A 20,537-nucleotide genomic window follows, 5' to 3' on the forward strand; every position below is an offset into this window, starting at 1 on the left:
GCAAGTGAATCCAGTCACTAACACAGAATTCGAGCTGCGACAGCACCACAAACCTCGATATAAGAACCATTGACTTGCGCATCGTCGAAGTCGCATGAGCCCGGCGCAAATGACTTTTGCCCGAAAAGGTCGCTGTGAGATCGCTATTGAGGTCAATAGCGTATTATGACCCAGCCTCATCCCGACGTCATGACCTCAGAAGTACGTACGTGTTGTTCGAAACAATTCGTCGAATGCAGTAGATACATAGGCTCACAGGCAATGCACAGCGCCTCAACACGCCATTGTGCTCGATTCTACTATCCTCACTCCCGACACTGCTCATGCCCTAGGCCCAAGCCCCGGTGCCTCGTCCGCTACAGCGTCGACAGGCGCCGTGACACCTGGACAAAGAGCCACCAGGTCGGATTGGCAAGTAGGCAATGCCTTGTTTGATCTCCAGATGAATCCATTCCATGCTCCGGATCATGGAACAACTGTTTCGTCTAGCCCTGGTCCACCGCAAGAGGACAAAGTGCCGGCCGCCAGCCTTAACCCATATCGCGATGGTCGTATCAGGACCGCAGTGCCAAGCAAGCTTAAGGGCAGGACGAACATGAAGCAAGGTAACTTCAGTGTTATGCATATGCACCTCCAGAAGCCGCAGATAACGGAGCGCGACCTTGCGGCCAAGCGTACAAGTGAAAGAACTGCTGCTGCTGCCAAACTTGCAAGTGCTCAAGGGTATCGCTATCCAAGGAGACCGCGGCCACCACACACAGCGGCTGCTCGCACTCCTTCACAATCTCTCTCAAATCTCCCTTCAGTAATTGCAGACATTTACGGGCCAGTTGCTCAGCCTCCACCCCTCAGGACTGTTATGCCATATGAAGAGCGGCGAGCAGAGACGGGATCTGCACAAGCCAGCACAGGGCTTGAAGAGAATCCATTGATGGAAGCAGGCAGTGTGGAAAATATTGAAACAGAAATTCTAGCAGAATCAACTAAAGGAGAGGTCGCACCCGGGGTCAACCATGAACAACAGGACGGTCCATTTATAGATGCGAACTCGACACAGGACGTCAGCATGAACCCGTCGAACGAATTTGTCACACCAGCAGATCCCACACAGGAGACTAACAGAGAACCGCCTGCCATTACGAAGCTCTTGGCAACAACTCTTCCACCGGAAGAGGTCAGAGCAGAGCAATATCGACTTCTTGAACTCCTACGAAAGCTGCACCCAACTACAGTCGTAGAAACGCTTTGCAGTGCCCTTTACCAGTTCGGCGGTGCCACTCGGCGGCTCCCGTCTCCTGACGGGGGGTCCTCTGAAAGTGGCTCGAAGAAAAGCTCGGGCGATCTCTTTATTTCGTGGATTTCGGAAATTTTCCCTCCAAATTTTGCTGAAAACAGCACTACGAAAAGGCCATTGAAACCCTCAACAGGGAGACCACGAGGTAGGCCAAAAGGGAGTACGAAAAAGCTAGTACACGCAGATTTACATCTTAAGCGTACTGCCTTCGTTCCCCTGGCTATGAGGCCCGATGAAACGAATGGTACGCAGCCTTCGACACTTGTCAAATGCTCGGGTGCACCACCAGACTCTGTTGCAAATAATCCAGGCTCAGATATGCCTCTACCACGTGCTTCTAACAACCAAAGCCCGAGTAAGCTACTTCCCCGTGTTAGGAAGGGTCAAATTTCTATAGCTGCCGCTCCCTCAATTATGCCGAGATTGATAAATGTTTCAGGGGAAGCCCGAAGAAGCACCTCAGGTCCATCGATTACCCCCGCCGAATTAACTAGCACATCTGCACTGGTCGTGCCAAATTCTTCGGTTACAACGTTAAGACGCACGAAGAGTACAGGAAGGCCTCGTGGTCGGCCTAAGGGATCAAGGAACAAGCCCAGGCTACTGCCTGCTAAGCCTGCTTCTTCCTCATTTAACTCATCAGACTCTCATCTTAGGGAGTCAAGGCCTCAATCTCATGAGCCAACCACGAGGGAAAACACGTATAACTCCCTAATATCCACGCCTGATTCAAGCTACGTGACCGAGACAGCCAGTGCTCTTCGAAACACCTTTTCTTTCCCAGTATTGCCCGATCCTGCTGAAGAAGCGGCCAGCACAATGCAAGGTGGCGCAACTGGCTCGCCTGGTTGCACGCAGGTGAACAAAGCACGAACAGCCGGTGGCAGTTCCGTTATCATACAGGAACTTCAGGGGCCACCCAACCACCACCAGGACGCTGTCCTAGTTTCTTCAAAGAAGAGAAAGAATTCACAACAAGGTCCCTGTACCAACACTCGAGTGATCGATACCCCCCAAACATCCCCCAGGACCGCGCGATTAGCCACCAATCATCCTCACGAGAAACAAGTCAAGCGTCTTTGTGTGTCTCAGGAGACAAATCCAAGAAACCTTGGCACTAGCGAAAGATATTCGCAATCAGCCGATGCAGAGGCTATAGCTTTTCGTTCAGGTGCCACTACCAGACACACATCGTCTATATCAGGCATATTCGCCTCCGGGGTACAGGCAATTGGGCTTGGAGATAGTTTGAGCCAGCAAGTGCCACAAAGCCCATCTCATTTGTACCAGCAGGATCAAGGGCTCAAGCAATTTGATGAGTCTTACCAGACCCAAGCAGATCAAGGCGTCCAACTTCAACGCAAGCATCAACCTCGGCATCATTCACCACAGGATTTGAGATCCGAACAGTCGATCCGACCGACGAGTCTATCTTCTCCAACGAATACTCAGCCACATAGCCGGGACCTCGGGGCTCCGGAGGATGTTCTCCGAGAAGTGACCGTAGTGGGTTTGTACCAGCGGCAGCAACGACAGCAACGACAGTTGTCGAATCAATTAGGTCATTCCGCTGCAGGCCCATTTTCCCAGACAGCACGCTCAAGCTCTCCTCGGCAAGCTCAAAGGCTTGACAGCCGACCCCTGGTTCCTCAATACGGGCAACAAGGTCTCCGTCATTCAACTGGGACAACACCCTTACCAAACATGGACCATTCTGAGTCGCATCACCACTTAGAAGAGTCAGCACCAATCGCAAGTATGGACAAAACACCTCCCAAGCCTTGTAAAACTGCATCAGCGCCTGTAGCAGACATGTCTTAAGCTCCCAGCTTTAATAGACAGAGCTACGTCCGAACGGACTATCACAGCAACTCTGGCACAGCGAAGCAACTCAGAAGCGATCCATGCTTTGACAATACACTGGCCGAAATTCACATTCGTAGTCGAGTATTTTACACCATGAAGAGAGAGCGAGAATATCAGAAGATATCAAGGAGCAGAGGTGGGTGGTCCAAATCGGCTGATTCCATGTGATCGGACCTTTTCTGCTCTTGGGCTGCAGGACGGCTCAAGTATTCACGTCCTACAAATCGTGACAGGGACACCGGAATGTTTGCACAAGACGGCGAAGGTAACGTGAGTATCACTTGTGTGGATACTAAGCAAAGAAAACATGTGTCTTTAAGTAGCAGAGAGGCATCATTAGAGGAAAGGCTGGGTTTCCGGCTTGGCTAAGTCATTGTGTGTGTGTTCATGGATTGTATATCACTTATAGGCAAGATCACACGGAAAGCCAAACCCGAACTAAACAGACTGGTGGTCTATTGCTCAGATCATCATATCCTTTCAGTTTTAGTAGATTTAAGAATAAGCTTCCCGCCTCCTATCAAAGTAGAGGCTTCTTGGGATAATAAATATACTGCTATCCGAATGAATAAAGAGCCACGCCAACTTGACCCTATGAGGCTAGTGCAAACATTGGATGGGAACGTCCTTTTCACTATTCAGGGAAACAAGAGCCTTTTGAGGGTTTGAGACACTCGGCTTCGATCTTAAGTTGAGAGGAAAGTGGTGAAATATAAATGAAAATATAATGTCGTATAGACAGTCGGTATCAATATGTATAGCCAGTGTTCCCATCCAGTACCACCTTCGGCAACGCAGTAGCCCTTTTCTCCGCAACCGATAAAAACGCCGTTTAAATGCTCAAGAACCCGTTCTTTGACACATGCATGTACCCAGGTAAAACGACAAGTAGAAGTAATGGTATAACTTCTCAACACGCTCGCCAACAGCAACATAACAAACGAAGAATGCCTAAGATATAGTGAAACTGGTGCCGTTTAATCCGCATCGTCATCAGTGACACCGACGGGAGGCCGCACAGAATCGGGAATGCTGCGGCCGTACCACCATTCGTCCTCTTCTACAAGTCCATCTTCACTGATCAAATCCAGCATGACCTGTTGGTTGCGTTTGATATCCTGTGGACGCTCGACAACCCGACGCTGAAGGATCAGGGCCTCAGCTGTTGTGAGCCATATTTGTTGCAGTACGGGAAGGTCGCTGAGTAATGCCTGAGCCTGTTGCGAAGTAAGAGGTGACATGGGAGCCCCAGCAGATAAACTCGTGTTGAAGACAAGATTGGCTTCCCAATCCATGTTCCCATCTATTGAGCCAGAACTCCGGACCTTGTTCAATGCAGTACCAGACGATCGAGCTTCACTAGTGGACTTTTTGCGTCCGAAAAGACCTCGTTTCGGTTTCGACGTTGACTGTTCAGTAGGTGGCGCCTCTTTCGTGAGAGCATTAAACCATGTGTCAACAGCACCACGCCTGCTGTTGTATCCCTTGATTTCCCAAAGCCTTTCCACTTGTCGCAGTCCACCAATGCACAAAATGGCAACATGCATGTCGTCGGACGGTTTCTCCCGAATATAGCCACGAAGTGATCGCTCGACTCTACCAACATATGTCGGTGGTCGGAGTCTCCGACAGAACGATGATATTACAAGGGGAAAAACTTCGTGAACCCTTAATAAGGTTTGGTCGTCGTACATACTCATGATTTCGGCTTCAATCGGGTTCAAAGTATAAGGTTCCCGTCTCAATCCTTTTCCTCCGTTCTCAGCCATACGCTTTAGGTACAATTTTCGGTACGTCTCGAAGAAGTGGAATATGGTAAATAGAAGAGGTATTAGGCGTCGCCGCATGCGCTCGTTCTGGGGTGCAAATGCAAGTCGTTGAGCTTCAGTTTGGCGAAGAAAGATATCTTTTGTAATCCATTCACACATTAGAAAGGCGAGCTTGGCAGCGACGTGTAATCGATGCCATATCCCGCATAGATGTTGGAAGTTGATCTCGCTCGGGTCTGTGATGGGGTAGAGGCGGGAGGCGTAAACGGGAATATGATGTTCGAGATGATATCGAGCGATAGTATTTTCGTTGAAAGTGACGAGAGTATGCCACGATTTGGAGGCAAGTCGGAGGTTCAGGACGTCGGTTAGTGGGAGGGCAGAAATGATTTGAATCTGTAATTCGTTGGGAAGTCCTAGGAAAAGCTGATCGAAGCTAGCACTATCTCACAGGTCAGTAAAGTGAAAGGATTAATATTCAGCCAAAAGAGCATTACCTTTTTTGCGGCGTCTCAACAGAAACTCGAGGCGCATGACCAGACGCGACACTCGATTTAGAGTGGAGGATCGAGACCTTTGAGCGAAGGCCGAAAAACCTTGATTTATCACGCTTCTGGTCAAGGGGCCTTAGAGGTTCAACATCGGCAGTTTTCGTTTCTCGTAGAGGAAGAATAAATCTCGAAGGCGACGAGGTGGAAGCATCAAGATTATCTCGAGTCGGAGGAGGTTGACGCTGATGTTGGTGTGCATTGAGCTGGCTTAACTTTTCGAAGTAACGCTCAGAAGCAAATTCGGTGATATGTGGCGGATCCATAGCCATCGTCCGCGCTTGATGATGAGCCATGATGACGGGCGTCGAAGAGAAAACGAGCGACGTTCGACGCTATCGACGAGAGGGCGCAAGGGCCGCGGCGTGTTAGAAAGGACGGTGTCGCCTTTGCTGAGCAGGCCTAAATGGCTACAGACGTCCGTCTCTATTGCGCACTGAATGAGAATATACTCGACATGGCGAGAGGAAGAGCGATTTGGCGAGACGGAGCGATCGGGAACGCCGAAAACTACGGACCGGAGATCCAGAGGCACAGGTAAATCGAGTTTGAGGGCTAGACGTCAAAGGAAAAGGCTGGTAATAAGAAAGACGAAGGGGAAGCAGTCGATCGATATCGTGAAAGGCGAGTTTGTGGTGTTTCGTGTTGGTTCGGACAGAATGAACTGCGCGGGATAAACGGGAAAGTGGGAAGGGTAATGGTACAAGGAAAGAGCGAGAGAGCGTAGTGATGACTAGCTGGGCTGTAGAAGGAAGGGGACTTCCAGGTACAAGGATACTTGGGTACGTACGGTACAAATCCGGGGGAGAATGGAACGACGTGGAGGGGGTGTGAGGTGGAGCGTTTTTTTTTTCCTTCGCAGCAAGAGGTGTGAAGTTAAATGGGTCGCGACTCCACAGACGGGACGATAATGATTCTCTGTAGAGACAGGTGCTATCTTGAATTGGGACGAACGGCAAGATGGAACCACTGCATATGATAGGTACCTACTGAATGAAAATCAAGATTTACTGGCCGGAGGCCTAGTGGTTCGTGTTGAGGACTGCACTATATTATCCCATGTCGAGGCGATTGTTCAAAAAGAAAAGCTGGGTTGGGTGTGAATGTCCCAACTATCTGGATACTTCCCGTTCTGGGTATTACCTGGGTAGGCAGATTTGGGAAGGTTTAGATGATTGACTGATAAGGTACATCCCATATCGCCAAGTGTAAGTGCACCGATCGGCTGGGCTGATATGAAGAGAATGAGCCAAAATAGAATAGAATTGAAGATCTTGTCGCCCGTAAAGACAACTATAAAACGAAATGAAGGATTTGGCCAGCACCAAACCATCCCATTGAAAAGGTATTGACTGACGAGGGGGGAGAACGGACCGACCGTTTATTATGGTGGGGTGTTCTTTGATTGACTGCCCATCAGTTTAGGTCAATACAGCACATCACAGTGACAAATGGGACATCTAGCGCACCTCATGGCCGCCCAAGGTGCCAAAAAGGCAAGCGTTTGGTTCGCCTCAAGCGGCGTTTGGCCGGCCAAACTGTGGAGAGGACACTCCATGGCAGCTGTGGGGGGACATTGGGGCCCCTTTTTTAACATAACGCGTGGGTGTACTCCAGTCTGGAGAAACCGCGTGAGCGAATCTCCCCGGTGCTTTGGACTTCCTGGAGAGGAAATCTGGGCAGCAGAGAAGAAAAGCCCCAGACCCAGAATGACGATGGAGCCCGTGGAAACCTCTCCACTGCCTTGCGCAAATCTCCCCACAACCTAAACAACAGCAGTTTCCATTAGCATTAGCATTCCTCTGGCCCTGAATTGCCTGTGGTCCTCAGGTACTTTTAGTGACCAGCTGACGTTGGTGATGCATCTGCCCTCCACTGCAACGCTCCAGAAAAACGCCGGTGCACAGCAGTGTACAGTTATTGCACGGTACACGCGAGGTGCTTCCACGAGCGCCTATCCTCACTTTTACGAGTGACGCACAGTGTGAGATTGCTTTCTTGATCCCCCATGATCGTCAATGAAATTCCCGACTCGGCCCAATTGGCCGGCCCTACTCTATCTTCCCATCCGTTCCATGCCATGCAGCGTCTGGGACATGTGCCTCCTGTGTGGTGCATTGCGGTTCAGATGCGTTGCGTATATGGCTTTCCCGTTGATTGTTCCCGAAGCTCTATCAAAACAACGTTACAGCGCCTGTTTTGGCTGTTTTTGAGTTTTAACTAAAAGCTATTCGCAATCCCAATTAACTGGCCAGCCGCACGGGAAATGCCTTATTACTTGGCCTAACAGATACGTTGGGAAACAGAGATGGCAGCTTAGAAAATGACCCCTGGTGAGATTTTTCTCCTCCTGCCATGGATCTCTCTCTTTTTTTCTTTTTGAGGCTTGGGCTGGAGCGTTCTCATTAAGTGCCTAGGTTTGTCTTGGCCCTTGGCTTACCTGGTATCTAGGTACCTTGAAACTGGCTTTTCTCCGGGTCTTCACCGGATCCGCCACCCGTTGATATCTCGGTCTATTCTTCAGGGATTGCATTTAGCCGGCCAAGATAGACTGGGCCTTTGCAGACTTTAGGCAGACTTTTTCTGAATGGGTGTACCCTCTTGTTTTTTTATTCTTCCTGGTCTTATGTTTACATAGTATTATCTTCATTAACATTCGGTCGAATGATCAAGCAATGAGACAGCCCGGGTCGGAGCGAATTGGATGGCATCCGTATAGCCTACTTATCCAAGTGCCGGCCGAGTCCTTCACCGAATGGAGGTCCGATAACTAAAACTTTCAGATGGACAGTCGGAACCTTCAATGAGCTGGATAAGATACCAAATATCCTGAATACGCTACACAGTGGTAACGACAATGATGGAACTGATATCGAGGTCCTCGTCATAGGTTTTCCATAGTGTGATGCTTGAGTTATCTTCAAAGCTCATACAAACTTCATATTTTGCTAATGCACCCGAAACTGCCTTCCGCCGGCTTGTCATTAACAACTTTTTTGTATGAGATGCACCAAGTGAGGAAATAGCGTATCGAATATGTCAGACCCATAGATATCGACTCACGAGACCTAGAATGATTTTACGATTTCATGGAGAACACCACCCGAAGGAACTACAGTTACCTTACCTCACCCCCAGAACGAGAGCAAACTATATCTGCCCCCGGAATTGCGTGGATCCATCTGTAACAGAGTCAAGCCGAGGACCCTCTCTCCGGCCGAGAGCTGCATACGGTAGTTAATAAAAGGCGAAGTGAGGTGAGTTCTATGGAAGAGCTCGAGACCGAACGGGCGAGTGCTTTTGCCGTGCGAATCGCGTGGCCCGAGGGGTTCGCTTGATACAGGTGGCTCGACGCTCTCTTAGCATTGTCCATATACAAGCCTTCACAATAATGGATGTACTGTACTTATCCGACTTGAAATGAAATATCCCAACATGTTGCAATGTAGTATATATGCATGTCTCGAGCAACTCTGGAGACTCTCAACTGTTTTTGAGCCAATTCCCGTTTAGATGCAACAAGACAGGTATGGCTATTGATGATGACGGAGCCAGTGGATGTGTGATTCATTTCTCCACGTCACAAGACTTCCGGTCCAGTCAGTTGAATGCCATTGAGCTATCGTTGTGAGTGAGCTTTTACGTGACAATACAACTCGTACGACCAACATTCATTATCATATATACCATATCAGTGATGTTATCAACACGGTTGATATCACTTACACAACGTCAAAATAGTAGATTTGAATCTCAGCAATCTCACGAGTAATGGAGAGTTAAATAATTGGGGTTGTCTGAATATGGTTGTGGATGCGAGGACCAGCTGAACGGACCCGAGACACCCAACCTATGTTGGGTTTGAGAGGGGGCGTGTTCCTATTAGTCGCGGCCTTACTGCGGTGGTTCTGGGAAGGACTGGCCCCATCCGTGACAAGCTCGATATCCAGTGTCTCGTTGACGCCGATCTTGAGAATCAACTGAGTTCTGGTTGGTTGGTGACTTGAAGAAAAGCAAGACATTGCTATGAGTACAGGGGATCAATACCTATGGTAGTAGTATGTCTCGGGGTAGAGTTATTATAGCTAAAGACTACGGCAGGTCGTGGAATAGATAGAGACGTCGATAGAAGAGCCTTGTTTTTGGGACGATACCGCATTGGCATGAGATCCTGTAACGTTTCCTCTACTCGATTGACATCTCAGTAAACTTCTCTTGTAATGAACCTTTGCGTTGACTCGAGAGATTTTTGTTAAAAAAAAAAAAAAAAAAAAAAAAAAAAAAAAAAAAAAAACAGATAAATATTTAAATGCAAGGTACGCAATGCGCACAAGTAACTTAGAGCCAAGGGATACTAACTTGGGATCACCGATCTCATACTTACAAAGGCACTTGGTTATACTAGTATGTCTGGTAGAGAAAAGCAGCACATGTTAAAGGCTTGATTCTCAGGCTGTACAGTAGATGCTGTTATTATTGACGACATATGTTCGTGACTCTAAATCACTCTGGTCTCAATTCAGTCACGCAATCGGCCGATAAGAAATGGCTTTCGTCCCGATAATACCGATAAACTCCAGCCCAGCCTAGCAAGTACCTAGTCAAAGCACGGCCAGGGATACCTAGACAAGGGACCAGGCCCGGACAGTCAGCACTGCCTCAGTCAGCACATGTTAATGTACTAACCTACTATGATACTCGATAGCCTGTTGTAGATGATACCTTAAGTTGGGAGACGAAAATACAAGACCGATTTTGGTTTGAGGCTGGGTAAAAGCCAATCTGTGTTTTTTTTTTTTCTTTTTTTTTCTACTCCCGCCAGCTCTTAGACGCTAGGAACCCTTCTTAGATGGTCAAGTGATGAAGGAACTCTCTGCTACCTTACCTTGCCTTGCCTTGCCTTACCTAGCACCCTAACTGGTAAGGTTACTGATGAGTTAAGGTGCGGTACCTACCTACCCAAGGTATGGATGCGCTTCTCTATGTGTTCTATCTTGCTTCCATTTCCAATAAACAGGTTCTTATCGAGTACTTCACCAGAATGATTGGATCGTCTATCCTTGTCTCTGAAACAGCTTCCCCTTCCGTGCAATCCGCCGCCGTTACTGCGCTGTAGATATGACCACTACCTAAATGTTGAATGGAGGTAGGTAGACGCGTCCACAGCATTTCCCCAAGGCCATTCCGTCCCATCCCGCGTTCAGTCCACTTCTTTTCCCCCTCAAACTTCTCCTCTCTAATAATGTAATAAACGCTCAAAAACTAGAAGCTGACAACCATGTCATGTCATGTTCCATCTCATCTCGTGTTCAACCCAATGTTCCGTCTTCTGTCAATGTCCTGAAACTGGCAACTCCCCCGCCACTACCTACCGCCACCGCCGTCTCCTCCCCTCTGACTGACTCGTCGCCTACCCTCACCAGAGAGAGGTTCAGAGTCAACTCATTTTGACATAGCTCCCGACACAGTTCCGGCTGCATTGCGGAATGTGTCCGGTGCCTCCTTCCCGTACCTCACTAAACCAATATACCTAAATTCTCTGATACCTTATTCACCGAAATAACCTCGTCTCGGTCCGAGAAGGAGCGGGACCCTGAAAAAAACGCAAAGGCGCAAGTCGTCGAGAAGACAGCAATAACCCAGCCGAAGTCAGTTGCAGAGAGACAGAGCACATAGCGAGACTAGAACGAAGTCGAAACAAAGCCATCGGGCTAGTATCAAAAGTGCCCAGATTTCGACCCCTTCTCCGCCTTCTCAACCCCCATCTCCATCTCCATCCCCATACTCTACCGCTCGAATTCGGAGCCGCTGCTCAGCAGCGTTTATCCTGGAGCTTAATATCATTTCTTCTTTGTGACCTTCTCGCTTTCCCCATAACGAGCAAGTCGCCCTAAGCCATGACGACTGACCCGTTTTCGGGCTCTTCTCGGCCTGGAATCCCATCTACATCTGCCGTTGTCGGTGAAGCCCCTATCGTCCCTTCTGTGGAGGCTCAGCACCTAGCCCGCTTCGAGTTCAGCGATGCTGGTACAAAGGTTCTGATGGTGGAGTGGTATCCCGATGCCGTTCGGGGCCCCGCTGCATCTGCCAATCGTCCTGCCGACACCTCCGGTGAACAATCCGCTTCGGCTGCCGATCGCATCTCCGCAACGGAGCCGGCTCCGGCTTCTGCTCCGGTGGACAGCATCAACAGAACATGTTGGCAAGTGTCGTGGCCGGGGAAATCTACTAACCTCCCTGCTGCTGATCTTGAGCCAGACTCTGGGGCAGGCACTGCTCCTGCGTCTTCATCTCGTCAACGTCGTCGCCGTGTATTCTTCCTGCTCCCCGCTGATGCCACGGTCCCCTCGACGATCACTATCACGCCACCTGGCTCACCCAGTCTGACCCTCAAACCGCTTCCGGCCATCTTTCCACCAGGCCTTGCCGCTGATCCAGGCAATCGGGGAGTCCTGCACACACTATGGGCTCGCCAACGCCTGGCAGCCATAGATCGGGAGGTAGCCGCCGAGCTTCGCAATAATGCTGAGGGAGTGGGTGTTGAGATGGCCCTCGCCGAGAGGCAATGGATTCTCGACACCTTCATCAACACGCCGCAACTTCCCAGTGACTCCATGCCTCGTCCTGTAGCCACTCGTTCACCTACGGGCCGTTTGGGGGACAAGCTCAAAGGTCTCAAGCTGGCCACATCACCTGCTGATCTAACACCGAGCACGACAGGTATTTGAGATCCATCGCTCCAGTCCCTGTGTATAAGCTGACTTCTCCCAAAAGCGAACACCTTCATGAGCCCCATTAGCCAATCTCATCCGTTTCAACCCAGAGGGCGTGATATTGCTGTGTCGTCCCATGAGGCCATGGCCAGCAACGCATCTACAGGTCCCATATCGCTTAATGCTGCACTACATGGCGACGTTGCTACAGCTGCCTCAGCCCCTGTCAGACCTCTACGGCGAGATGACGACGACGATCTGTTTGCTCTGCCCATGAGTCCACGCAGCCCGGATATGAAGAAGAGTCCTTTCAGCGCGCTATGATGGTGAGATGCGAGCTTTTTTTTTTTTTTTTTTTTTTTTAACTACTCATGGCGCCATTAAGAGGATCAGCAAATTTGTACGGCTTTCAAAGTCAATAACATAGATACCCGTGTTGGATAAGCGAGCGTTGGTTATAAGTGGGAAGCATTCGACGGCATATCCGTCCCAGCTATATCGCATATAACAGTTTGTCGTGTTATAAATCGATGTCCGACCTCAAAGAGGACGAATTTGGGGTACGCGTCTACAGGGCCGAAGCAAATGTTCAGCGTATGATTCTGTGTCGTAACTCGTAAGCGCTGGTGATCTATACCAGGTAAGATCGGATACCTGAAAGTTCAAAAATACAGTGTCATGCATCAACGCCCATGCTGTATAAACGCCTAGAACTCTTCATCTCCATCCACCGACACGTCCCTCGTCCCATCTCTCTTTCCTCTCTTGCCTCAAATAGTACTGGACTTTAGCCTCTCTGTATTTACGTACCCAATCAGTAACCTCCCTCTCCGTCGCCGATACTCCTTCTCCTTCTCCGTCGAGGAAACTCTCCTCCATAGCCTCGCACACCGATGCCTGCTCCTGGACGCCCTGTCCCAGCTGCTGGTATAAAGCTGCTGGTGAAAAAGGCGCTAGCGCGTGATCCATGTCAGACTGCTTCTGGCGCCATTGTCGCTCGAGAGTGTGTGTTGAGAGAAGTTGTGCCTGTGTCGATGCGCGCTGATGGGATAGCCGAGCTTCCATGTCTGTGAGTTGGCCAGCTAGCTCGATGTTTTCGTTGAGCGCGGCGGATAGAGCTTGATGCGATACAAGCAGGGAAGGGTGAATGGATTCAGGAGAGTGCGTTAATGCGTTGAGGAGAGTCGGGTTTCCAAGCAGTTCAGCCAGGTCTTGTTTTCTTGCCACATAATTTAGAATTGCACTCTTGCAATTGGGGTATCACATACGACTTTTCCTGTAGAATCTTAGGGAGCCATTGGTCGCCTGGGTCGGGAATTGATGCTGGCGCGTGGTTTACAGTGTTGGGAGGGATGCGGCCTTCGGATGGTGGAGGCACGCCTGATGAGGTCGGTGTCGCAATGCGACTCGTCTCATGGCTGCCAGGCTTGGGAGGAAGAACAGGAGGAGTTGCGCCCTGCATATCAGCTGCGAAGCTTGTCATTGCAGTTGTCGCCCCGGTGCGCTCTTTGCTAACGTATTGGGAAATAGTTAGGAGTAAATGCAATAAGGAGTTACCTTAGGTAAGATAGGTAAACTTCACGTTGAGTTGGAGTTGGAAGATGCAGGTCTGTAGTGGGGAGCTTCTTACAGATTGTGTCATAGGCCTAGCCCCCCACGTTTCGGTTATTATCAATCTCGGAATAATCAGTGCACGAAAGAAAGTGGAATATTGCAACATAAATACTTCGTCTTATCATCTGAGTTTTCTGTTCTCATTAACTCGATCAACTTATTGAGATCTAGAATGTTTCTTCATTGGCTCGGTTCCTCTTATGTACTGATTCCGACTCCCACCCCTAATGTTTTACAATTCATGCCCGGCTTCACCAAATGAAAATGATAGATCCATGGGTACTTATGGGAAGTCGACGCCCAGATAACGAAATAACAACTCGACAATCAGTCAACAGATACGAGTGGTGACAGAATGGAAGGAACTTTTTCATGGCTTGACAGACCACAGATCCCGGGACCAACCCATCTCTCGCAGCTTCTTGCTGCCAGTGCTCGCGGTTCTCTTTTCACCAGTGCTGATGGCCAATGCCTTGCTGCTGGCAGCAAAGACTTCCACCAGCTCCTTCATTCTTCCAGCTTCTAAGAATGCAACCGACAGATCTGAGTCGCGCTCTGCAATGATGGAAGCAAGCTCCATACACTCGAGGAGGTTGTCTCGAGACAAGCCAGTGCCAGCAAAATGCAGCGTGCCAACGTATGCTAGAACTGTTTCGGGGAGATAGGCCTGACGGAGATCTCGTAGTTCTTGATCACCTTCTAATTCGTGTGTCAGCACTGAGATATAGCCTGATGATAGGGGCTCACTTACCCTCGATGCCCACCAGGAGCCAGTTCTTGAGAAGAGGCTGCATGTTTTCTTTTGTGTTCTTGACTTCATCACCAATAGCATTCCAGAACTCTCGCTTCTTCTTCTGGTCCCTGTATCTCGTTAACATCATGGCCGTGCCTGCTCCAGCGTTTTCATTTTTTGCGTACTCATTTGTAAGCTCGGCTAACGACGCGACTGTCTCCAAGCTATCCAGGGCTCGCACCAGATTCTCTAGTTCGCGGAAATTTCGGGCATCTGAGAGTGCTTGTTGCGGTGTCACATCACGAATACCTCTCCGATCAAGTTGTCTAGCCCAAAACTCGGGAATGTCTTCGTATAACTCCATCTCATCGCCGCTTTCTTCCGTAGCTGCATGAAGTACCTCTGAAAATGGAACTCGCTTCATCAGCTGGCGAGCAGCGCTGAGGTGCATATTGCCTGTGGCGTTGTCAGTTTTTGACCGACTGCTTAAAGCAGAATAACTCACGCAAAAAGAATTTGTAGATCTTGGTCCCCATAGACAACACGTTGGGCCATGTTTCTTGCACCAGTACCAGCCACTCTAGTGATCGGATGAGGTTCTCATGTGCCTGATCAACGAATCTTTCATCATCACCAAAGAAATCGGGTCTCACAGGACGACCGCTGCGTGAAGTAGGTGGGCCAGGCTCAATGATACTAAATCCTTCCTTGGCAGGACATCCATGCTGCGCCGGACCCAAATCATCGAACAGAAGCCATGCCTGAGTCTTGACAAACCCCAGCACGTCGATGCCAGCTTTCCGAATAAGTCTGAGTTGTAGTAAACGTCGGCTCGCCTCATTTTCGTGAATGAGGTTGTAGCTAAGCACCTCATATGACCGAGGGGGTTCCAAAATCGAACAGTAAAGAGGTATTAACTCATGAAACTCGGCAAGGCGAAGATAATTCGCGTACCCGGCAATGAGGTTCTGTTGGGAACGTCTCATTTCAGGAGGAGAAAAGGCAGGGGCGAGAGAATCGTCCTTCGAGTTCAGCTTATCCATGAGGTTGATGAGGAGATAGATATGTGCGACGATCCGCAGGCCGTAGTGCTGCGTAGACTGGAAGAACCTCTCCTTATTTACCTCAAGCTTACTAGGCTTTGATCTGTAGAGTGTTGACTCGTTTTGATTTGCACCAGAAGAAATGATCAAGCCCTGCTGATAAAGATGTTGACCAATTTCCTTGGAAATTAATGATGCCTGCAACGCCTTATTGGGTTCGTTCGCTTCGTCTTTGATCTGAGGGTTGGCTTCCAGAGCTCGGATCAGACGCATGTCAACTGTTCTTGGCTCACCGTGAAATTGAACAGCGTCAAATGAAGGAAAGGATTGTGTGAGGTTTGAAGCAACGTCGGCTGGACATTGTCCAAGTATGTAGTTGTCAAGCTGTGTGCGTAGCAATGCATTGTAGTTCGCGAAAAGAAAATCTTCCCAGGTCAGGGCAACTTTCTCGACGCTCGGGATGTCTCCTGATAGGACACCATATACCGCACGCTCATAGTCATCACAGCCACCAGATCGAGACAAGCTGAAGCACATTCGTCGCCACAGAGCAAGTGATGCTGGTTTAGTATCGGTCACTTCCTGGCTGTCGTCGGCTGAAAGAAGTATCGCAGAGGTCGAAATAGCCCGCCACATTTCGGTTCGTTCTTGGCACCATTCACGGATAGTGTCCAAGCTTGATCCTCGGCGGAGGTGTTCCCAGCAACCCAACCAAATGGCACGCTCAAAATACTCATCTTGCGGTTCAAGTTTTCGTCCCTGACGAGTCGCAGCGTCTGGATCCAGCTGTGTCACCAGAGGTGAGCCATCTGAGGTGTGAAATGAGGTCGCAATAGCTGGTGACTGGCGATCCAGAAGATGAGGCCAGGCTGTTACGCTCTTCCGAAGCTTGATTGAGGAGCGAGTGTGAAGCCAGCCGTGAGCGATGATATCTCCACGGTCGGCGTTTTGCTGGAGTTCATGCGCAAGCTCGTCGATATCCGGTCCTGAAGAAGCATTGCTCTGAAGCCATTGTATGACTGCTTGTCGTTCGCGCGCTGATGAATCACTAGCGAGGAAACTCTTGAACAGGTCTCCTGAATCCACGGAGCTCTGCTCGGTTTTGGAAGCGCTCTGCCCGTTATCAGAACTAGCATATCTCAGTGGAAGGAGCCTGCGTAATAGATCCCATGTTTGCGCTTCCCTCCCGAGACGTTTGACAAGCTCTGCTGAGGCAGGGTTGCTGTTAGCAACATCGTCGTCTGCATCCATATCGACATCGTCTTGTCCATTGCGCATCATGCGCGGTCGAACCTGTGCTAGGCGTCGAAGGGCATTCTCGTAGTATTTTCTAGGTAGGTCTAAAATTCGTTCTCGTCGTTCTTCGTTTGAGAGGGGAGGGGAGAGACAGTCGTCGAGCGCGTTGGCGAACTCTTCGACCTCGGGCCCGGCTTCATAAGATAGGAATTTCTCGGCCTCGACAGGTGCCATTTCAGTGACTCAGGTTGGTCTGTCTTGGGGATTGTCAAGTCGAACGTATGGTTTAGTACACAGCGCGAACGAGCAAGCAACCCTTTTCGGCAGGTTTCGGCCGACGGGTCAAACGTAGAGATCGATCAAGGCCGTAAACATGCCCAATATGGGGATGGGTATTTTGTCGCGTTTATCGCTTTTGTAAGTGTTAAGGAAGGATTATGCTAGTGAAGTTTGCTGAAGATGCTTGTGCAGGTTGATACTTCAGGCAGGAGAATCAAAGAATCTGGACGAATTGTTTTGGTTGCTGCTGCACTGGCGCGCTGGTTGGAGCTAGCTAAGCGGTACGTACTATTCTTTCGTCAGTGTTTCTCATTGGATGATGAATCCATAACATAAGGTAAGTCTATTAGTAGGTAGACTAGGTAGGTAGTAACAGACACTACCTTTTGAGCAGGCTACAGACTTTTGCGCTAAAAAGAAAACAGCCGCGATTGCACGCGCGCGTATCGTACAGTACATTTAGAAGAGTACTCGCACTCGACACTGTTCTGGTTCAAGTACGTCTCCACCAAACAGCAAATTAAATTTTCTTTTCTTCTTCTCTATCATAATGTCATCGGCATTCGTATTAGAGTCTCGGAACAGGCCTTCAATGCTTGTTCAGGTCCATGAGGCCTCTTGCGTGCTCAACGATCGCCTAGAAGAGATTCGGCGCTCATCATTCAAGTTGCCAGCGTTTCCCAAACCGGCGGACACACCAAAGACGAGCGTTACATATCATTTAGCTTCCTCCCGGAGTTGCTTCATTTTGAGCCTGAGCAGATTGGGCTTCGGGCAGCTCACAGTAGACGCATCTTCGCCGTAACGTTCGTAGAATGCTTCACAGCATTCGTAAAGTCGCTTGATTGCAGTTCGGCATTTGGCCTCATTGTAGCCATTGCTGGTAAGACAGTCTTGTAGTGTTTGGGTCAGCATTTTGTCTCCTTCTTTTGTTCTCGTGTCTGGAGGAAATACTTTGAATTGCACACTGCACACGTGTCAGGTCACAGCGGCCACTCTAATATCTTTGGTTTTGGAACTTACTGCACGTGGGTGACAAGCAGGCTTGGCCTCGACATCATCTTTCAGAGCCTATAATTATATATTAATTAGCTTCTCCCAAGCGTTTTACTCTGTCATTTATCGCGAGACGAACCATGGTCGTGTATAATATAACAATTTGCAGTATGTGGTGGTTTTGCGGATCAACGTGGCACCAAGTGAATATCGAATAGGCATACGAATTGTGATAATATAGATGTTTACGCAGATGTCTTGCCTCTCGTGTAATGATACCAAATGTTGGTCTGTGGTAGAAGAAGGGGAGATATGAATGTGGATCAGATAGACAAGACTGATGTCATGCTTCCTTACCTGAGTAGCTAGGTAGCCACTTTTGGCTACCTACCTACTAACCTACTACGTAGGTAGGTAGAGGAGAAACACGTTTCTTTACACCGTAGGTGTTCCAACGTGCAGCCTGATAGGTAAGGTAGGTAAGTAGGTACATATAGGCAAGGTACTTAGGGTATGTCGTTACTACAGTTATCTGGAAAGTGGTATCAGCCTGTCTGGCTAGAATTAATACATCCATTATTGTAATATCTGCAATACTACTTAAGTTCTATAACTGAGAATTAGAACATCTTGGCTGCGTAAAACTCCAACAGTTAAATAGGTTTGTGATGAGTATACCGAGCTTCCAGCAACCAATTAACGCTACATTTGGGTATAGGGTATGAGGAGTACAGGGGGTTCGACCAAAGCGGTAGATAGCCAATCAAAGACAGTCATTCGTCTCTCGGCCCCCACCTACACGCCCAAAGTTGGGCTCTTTCGCCCGCTTGACGTTCAAGCGAGTGTTGAACGAAGCGCGAGAGGCAACTGACCTCAGCAGGTAAGTTTAAGGCTGGTTGCCTTCTATCCGTCTATCTTAGTAGGCTCATCACCCACCATAGTCTTTTATACCTCCCACCAACAACAAACTTGATCATACTTTTTTCCCTCGCACACACACTCTGGCCGCCCGATCTTAATTTCTTCTTCAACACGCTCGTAGCTCGCTGCTCTACGTCTCGCCGGCCAAACGCGCATAACGCGATCATCACCCCCACTTGCCCAACTTGACATCAACGACCATCGTGCTAAGGTAATATTCTGATTATTGCGATGTCTTGCCACACTTTCACTCCTGCACTTCATCTCGAGCCACGCGCTGACATTGTTTCGTACTAAGTGCATAGATTCCATCCAGACTAATTCAAAATGTCCAACGAGAACGAAAACGGAACTCCTGGCGAGCAGGCACCCGCCAACTCGGAGCACCTCAACATCAAGGTCACCGACAACAACAACGAGGTCTTCTTCAAGATCAAGCGCACTACAAAGCTTGAGAAGCTTATGGGCGCTTTTTGCGAGCGGCAGGGAAAGGCGACCAGCTCCGTGCGATTTCTTTTCGACGGCACGCGAGTCCAACCCACCGATACGCCCGATGCGGTACGTTTTCGCTTTTCTATTGTAGACACGGACTTTTGATATCTATGTTCAAATCGCACCCTACTGCAAACTCTCCGGAGAGACCACACATGCTGACAAGTTACATCACACAGCTCGAGATGCAGGATGGCGATACCCTCGAGGTCCATCAGGAGCAGGTGGGCGGATCTGCACAGTAATAGAGAGGGGAAATTTCGAGGAAGAATTACCAGGAAGAAGATCCCAAAAGAGATGAACACACACGAATGATGTTCTTGAACTGGATTTCGATTAAACCTGGTTGTACTTTTGGCTTTGCGTACATCAGACGAGAGGAAGACTGAAACAACAAGTCGACGAATGATTTACGACAGACAAAACACTACCCAATCAACCCAATCAACCCAGTATCCCTCCATTCCTGCCGTGACTTTTGTGGTAAATTGTATGGTTTTCTTTTCTCTTCCGCAGCAGAGGTACGAACGAGCTGTGTGTTTTGGCCTCATTGAGAATACGGCCGTCCAATCTCGCTCTTAAGGTAGCGTTTACAAAACAACAATGCGTCAGGATCACACAGATATGGGGGAAACAACTTGATACGTATGAAGTAGACGGAACCGAAGCTTGTGTTGGCCATTTAAAGTCAAAATCACGGACTCACAGTTCGCGCCGTGTCTATTTTGCCTTATGGCCAAGATGTTCCAATGAGACAATGTACATGATCAAGTTGAGCGCTGAGTGCGCCGGTCCCCTGGAAGCGCTCATGAAGACCAAATCAGAAGCACAAAACAAATCATATGCTGACCGGCAAACCTGAAGGGAAACAGACCAACCGCGAAAGAAACGCATGCAGAAATCAAAACACGCACGCCGAAATTACACACATCATCATCATTACGCTTTGAGTTCCATGGCTCGGCATCCAGTACAGAGCACGATAGTGCCTTCGGGCACATGCTTAGTGAAGATTTGGCCGTCGTCGAAACCG

General features: G+C 49.1%; 7 protein-coding genes across 14 annotated transcripts; 4 read left to right on the plus strand and 3 right to left on the minus strand.

Annotated features, from left to right (window-relative positions):
* The first annotated feature begins 15 nt into the window (after positions 1-15).
* On the plus strand, positions 16-3,892 carry FOXG_00057 (uncharacterized protein). Its single transcript, XM_018376115.1, has 3 exons — positions 16-205; positions 270-1,649; positions 1,734-3,892. Exons 1-3 carry the CDS (start codon positions 166-168, stop codon positions 3,113-3,115), a joined length of 2,802 nt encoding a protein of 933 aa, XP_018231629.1. The 5' UTR covers positions 16-165; the 3' UTR covers positions 3,116-3,892.
* A 245-nt stretch (positions 3,893-4,137) lies between these two features.
* On the minus strand, positions 4,138-6,163 carry FOXG_00058 (uncharacterized protein; the record flags this gene model as incomplete). The annotated part of the gene is made up of 2 exons (XM_018376116.1): positions 5,427-6,163; positions 4,138-5,371 (listed from the first exon to the last, which is right to left on the minus strand). Exons 1-2 carry the CDS (start codon positions 5,771-5,773, stop codon positions 4,138-4,140), a joined length of 1,581 nt encoding a protein of 526 aa, XP_018231630.1. The 5' UTR covers positions 5,774-6,163.
* A 478-nt stretch (positions 6,164-6,641) lies between these two features.
* FOXG_17791 (uncharacterized protein) lies at positions 6,642-7,266 on the plus strand (the record flags this gene model as incomplete). Its single annotated transcript, XM_018397776.1, has 3 exons — positions 6,642-6,664; positions 6,736-6,984; positions 7,095-7,266. Exons 2-3 carry the CDS (start codon positions 6,929-6,931, stop codon positions 7,264-7,266), a joined length of 228 nt encoding a protein of 75 aa, XP_018231631.1. The 5' UTR covers positions 6,642-6,664; positions 6,736-6,928.
* A 2,563-nt stretch (positions 7,267-9,829) lies between these two features.
* Positions 9,830-13,037, plus strand: FOXG_00060 (uncharacterized protein). 3 transcript variants are annotated; one of them, XM_018376118.1, is made up of 3 exons: positions 9,830-10,441; positions 10,518-12,197; positions 12,252-12,816. In XM_018376118.1, exons 2-3 carry the CDS (start codon positions 11,375-11,377, stop codon positions 12,512-12,514), a joined length of 1,086 nt encoding a protein of 361 aa, XP_018231633.1. In that variant the 5' UTR covers positions 9,830-10,441; positions 10,518-11,374; the 3' UTR covers positions 12,515-12,816. The 3 variants fall into 3 exon arrangements, with proteins under 3 accessions (XP_018231633.1, XP_018231632.1, XP_018231634.1); XM_018376119.1 differs by having other exon boundaries at positions 9,958-10,124; positions 10,183-12,197; XM_018376117.1 differs by having other exon boundaries at positions 9,830-12,197; positions 12,252-13,037.
* On the minus strand, positions 10,258-13,845 carry FOXG_00061 (uncharacterized protein). 2 transcript variants are annotated; one of them, XM_018376121.1, is made up of 3 exons: positions 13,459-13,845; positions 12,845-13,409; positions 10,258-12,792 (listed from the first exon to the last, which is right to left on the minus strand). In XM_018376121.1, the coding sequence occupies exons 1-2, from the start codon at positions 13,671-13,673 to the stop codon at positions 12,908-12,910; spliced, it is 717 nt and encodes a 238-aa protein (XP_018231636.1). In that variant the 5' UTR covers positions 13,674-13,845; the 3' UTR covers positions 10,258-12,792; positions 12,845-12,907. The 2 variants fall into 2 exon arrangements, with proteins under 2 accessions (XP_018231636.1, XP_018231635.1); XM_018376120.1 differs by having other exon boundaries at positions 10,258-13,409.
* A 35-nt stretch (positions 13,846-13,880) lies between these two features.
* FOXG_00062 (uncharacterized protein) lies at positions 13,881-18,409 on the minus strand. 2 transcript variants are annotated; one of them, XM_018376123.1, is made up of 7 exons: positions 18,231-18,409; positions 18,119-18,166; positions 18,050-18,062; positions 15,043-17,988; positions 14,723-14,993; positions 14,556-14,665; positions 13,881-14,503 (listed from the first exon to the last, which is right to left on the minus strand). In XM_018376123.1, exons 4-7 carry the CDS (start codon positions 17,048-17,050, stop codon positions 14,175-14,177), a joined length of 2,718 nt encoding a protein of 905 aa, XP_018231638.1. In that variant the 5' UTR covers positions 17,051-17,988; positions 18,050-18,062; positions 18,119-18,166; positions 18,231-18,409; the 3' UTR covers positions 13,881-14,174. The 2 variants fall into 2 exon arrangements, with proteins under 2 accessions (XP_018231638.1, XP_018231637.1); XM_018376122.1 differs by having other exon boundaries at positions 15,043-18,166.
* A 528-nt stretch (positions 18,410-18,937) lies between these two features.
* FOXG_00063 (uncharacterized protein) lies at positions 18,938-20,537 on the plus strand. Of its 4 annotated transcripts, XM_018376126.1 has the most exons (4): positions 18,938-18,971; positions 19,033-19,223; positions 19,311-19,570; positions 19,684-20,401. In XM_018376126.1, exons 3-4 carry the CDS (start codon positions 19,340-19,342, stop codon positions 19,747-19,749), a joined length of 297 nt encoding a protein of 98 aa, XP_018231641.1. In that variant the 5' UTR covers positions 18,938-18,971; positions 19,033-19,223; positions 19,311-19,339; the 3' UTR covers positions 19,750-20,401. The 4 variants fall into 4 exon arrangements, with proteins under 4 accessions (XP_018231641.1, XP_018231639.1, XP_018231640.1 ...); XM_018376124.1 differs by having other exon boundaries at positions 18,938-19,223; positions 19,684-20,537; XM_018376125.1 differs by having other exon boundaries at positions 18,938-19,223; positions 19,318-19,570; positions 19,684-20,537.

Source organism: Fusarium oxysporum, chromosome 1 (genome assembly GCF_000149955.1).
Source record: "Fusarium oxysporum f. sp. lycopersici 4287 chromosome 1, whole genome shotgun sequence".
NCBI lineage: Eukaryota > Fungi > Ascomycota > Sordariomycetes > Hypocreales > Nectriaceae > Fusarium > Fusarium oxysporum.

Bases quoted from the DNA above. Each gene is read 5' to 3' on its own strand.
- FOXG_00060 (XM_018376117.1), top strand. From the start codon at position 11,375: ATGACGACTGACCCGTTTTCGGGCTCTTCTCGGCCTGGAATCCCATCT. The intron at 12,198-12,251 runs GTATTTGAGATC...TTCTCCCAAAAG, and splicing joins TCTAACACCGAGCACGACAG to CGAACACCTTCATGAGCCCC.
- FOXG_00062 (XM_018376123.1), bottom strand. From the start codon at position 17,050: ATGGCACCTGTCGAGGCCGAGAAATTCCTATCTTATGAAGCCGGGCCC. The intron at 14,666-14,722 runs GTACGCAAAAAA...AACGAGATACAG, and splicing joins TTAGCCGAGCTTACAAATGA to GGACCAGAAGAAGAAGCGAG. The intron at 14,504-14,555 runs GTAAGTGAGCCC...CACACGAATTAG, and splicing joins GCTCCTGGTGGGCATCGAGG to AAGGTGATCAAGAACTACGA.
- FOXG_00063 (XM_018376124.1), top strand. From the start codon at position 19,340: ATGTCCAACGAGAACGAAAACGGAACTCCTGGCGAGCAGGCACCCGCC. The intron at 19,571-19,683 runs GTACGTTTTCGC...TACATCACACAG, and splicing joins CCACCGATACGCCCGATGCG to CTCGAGATGCAGGATGGCGA.
- FOXG_00057 (XM_018376115.1), top strand. From the start codon at position 166: ATGACCCAGCCTCATCCCGACGTCATGACCTCAGAAGTAC. The intron at 206-269 runs GTACGTGTTGTT...GGCAATGCACAG, and splicing joins CGTCATGACCTCAGAAGTAC to CGCCTCAACACGCCATTGTG. The intron at 1,650-1,733 runs GTAAGCTACTTC...TAAATGTTTCAG, and splicing joins TTCTAACAACCAAAGCCCGA to GGGAAGCCCGAAGAAGCACC.
- FOXG_00061 (XM_018376121.1), bottom strand. From the start codon at position 13,673: ATGACAAGCTTCGCAGCTGATATGCAGGGCGCAACTCCTCCTGTTCTT. The intron at 13,410-13,458 runs GTATGTGATACC...TTATGTGGCAAG, and splicing joins AAGATTCTACAGGAAAAGTC to AAAACAAGACCTGGCTGAAC.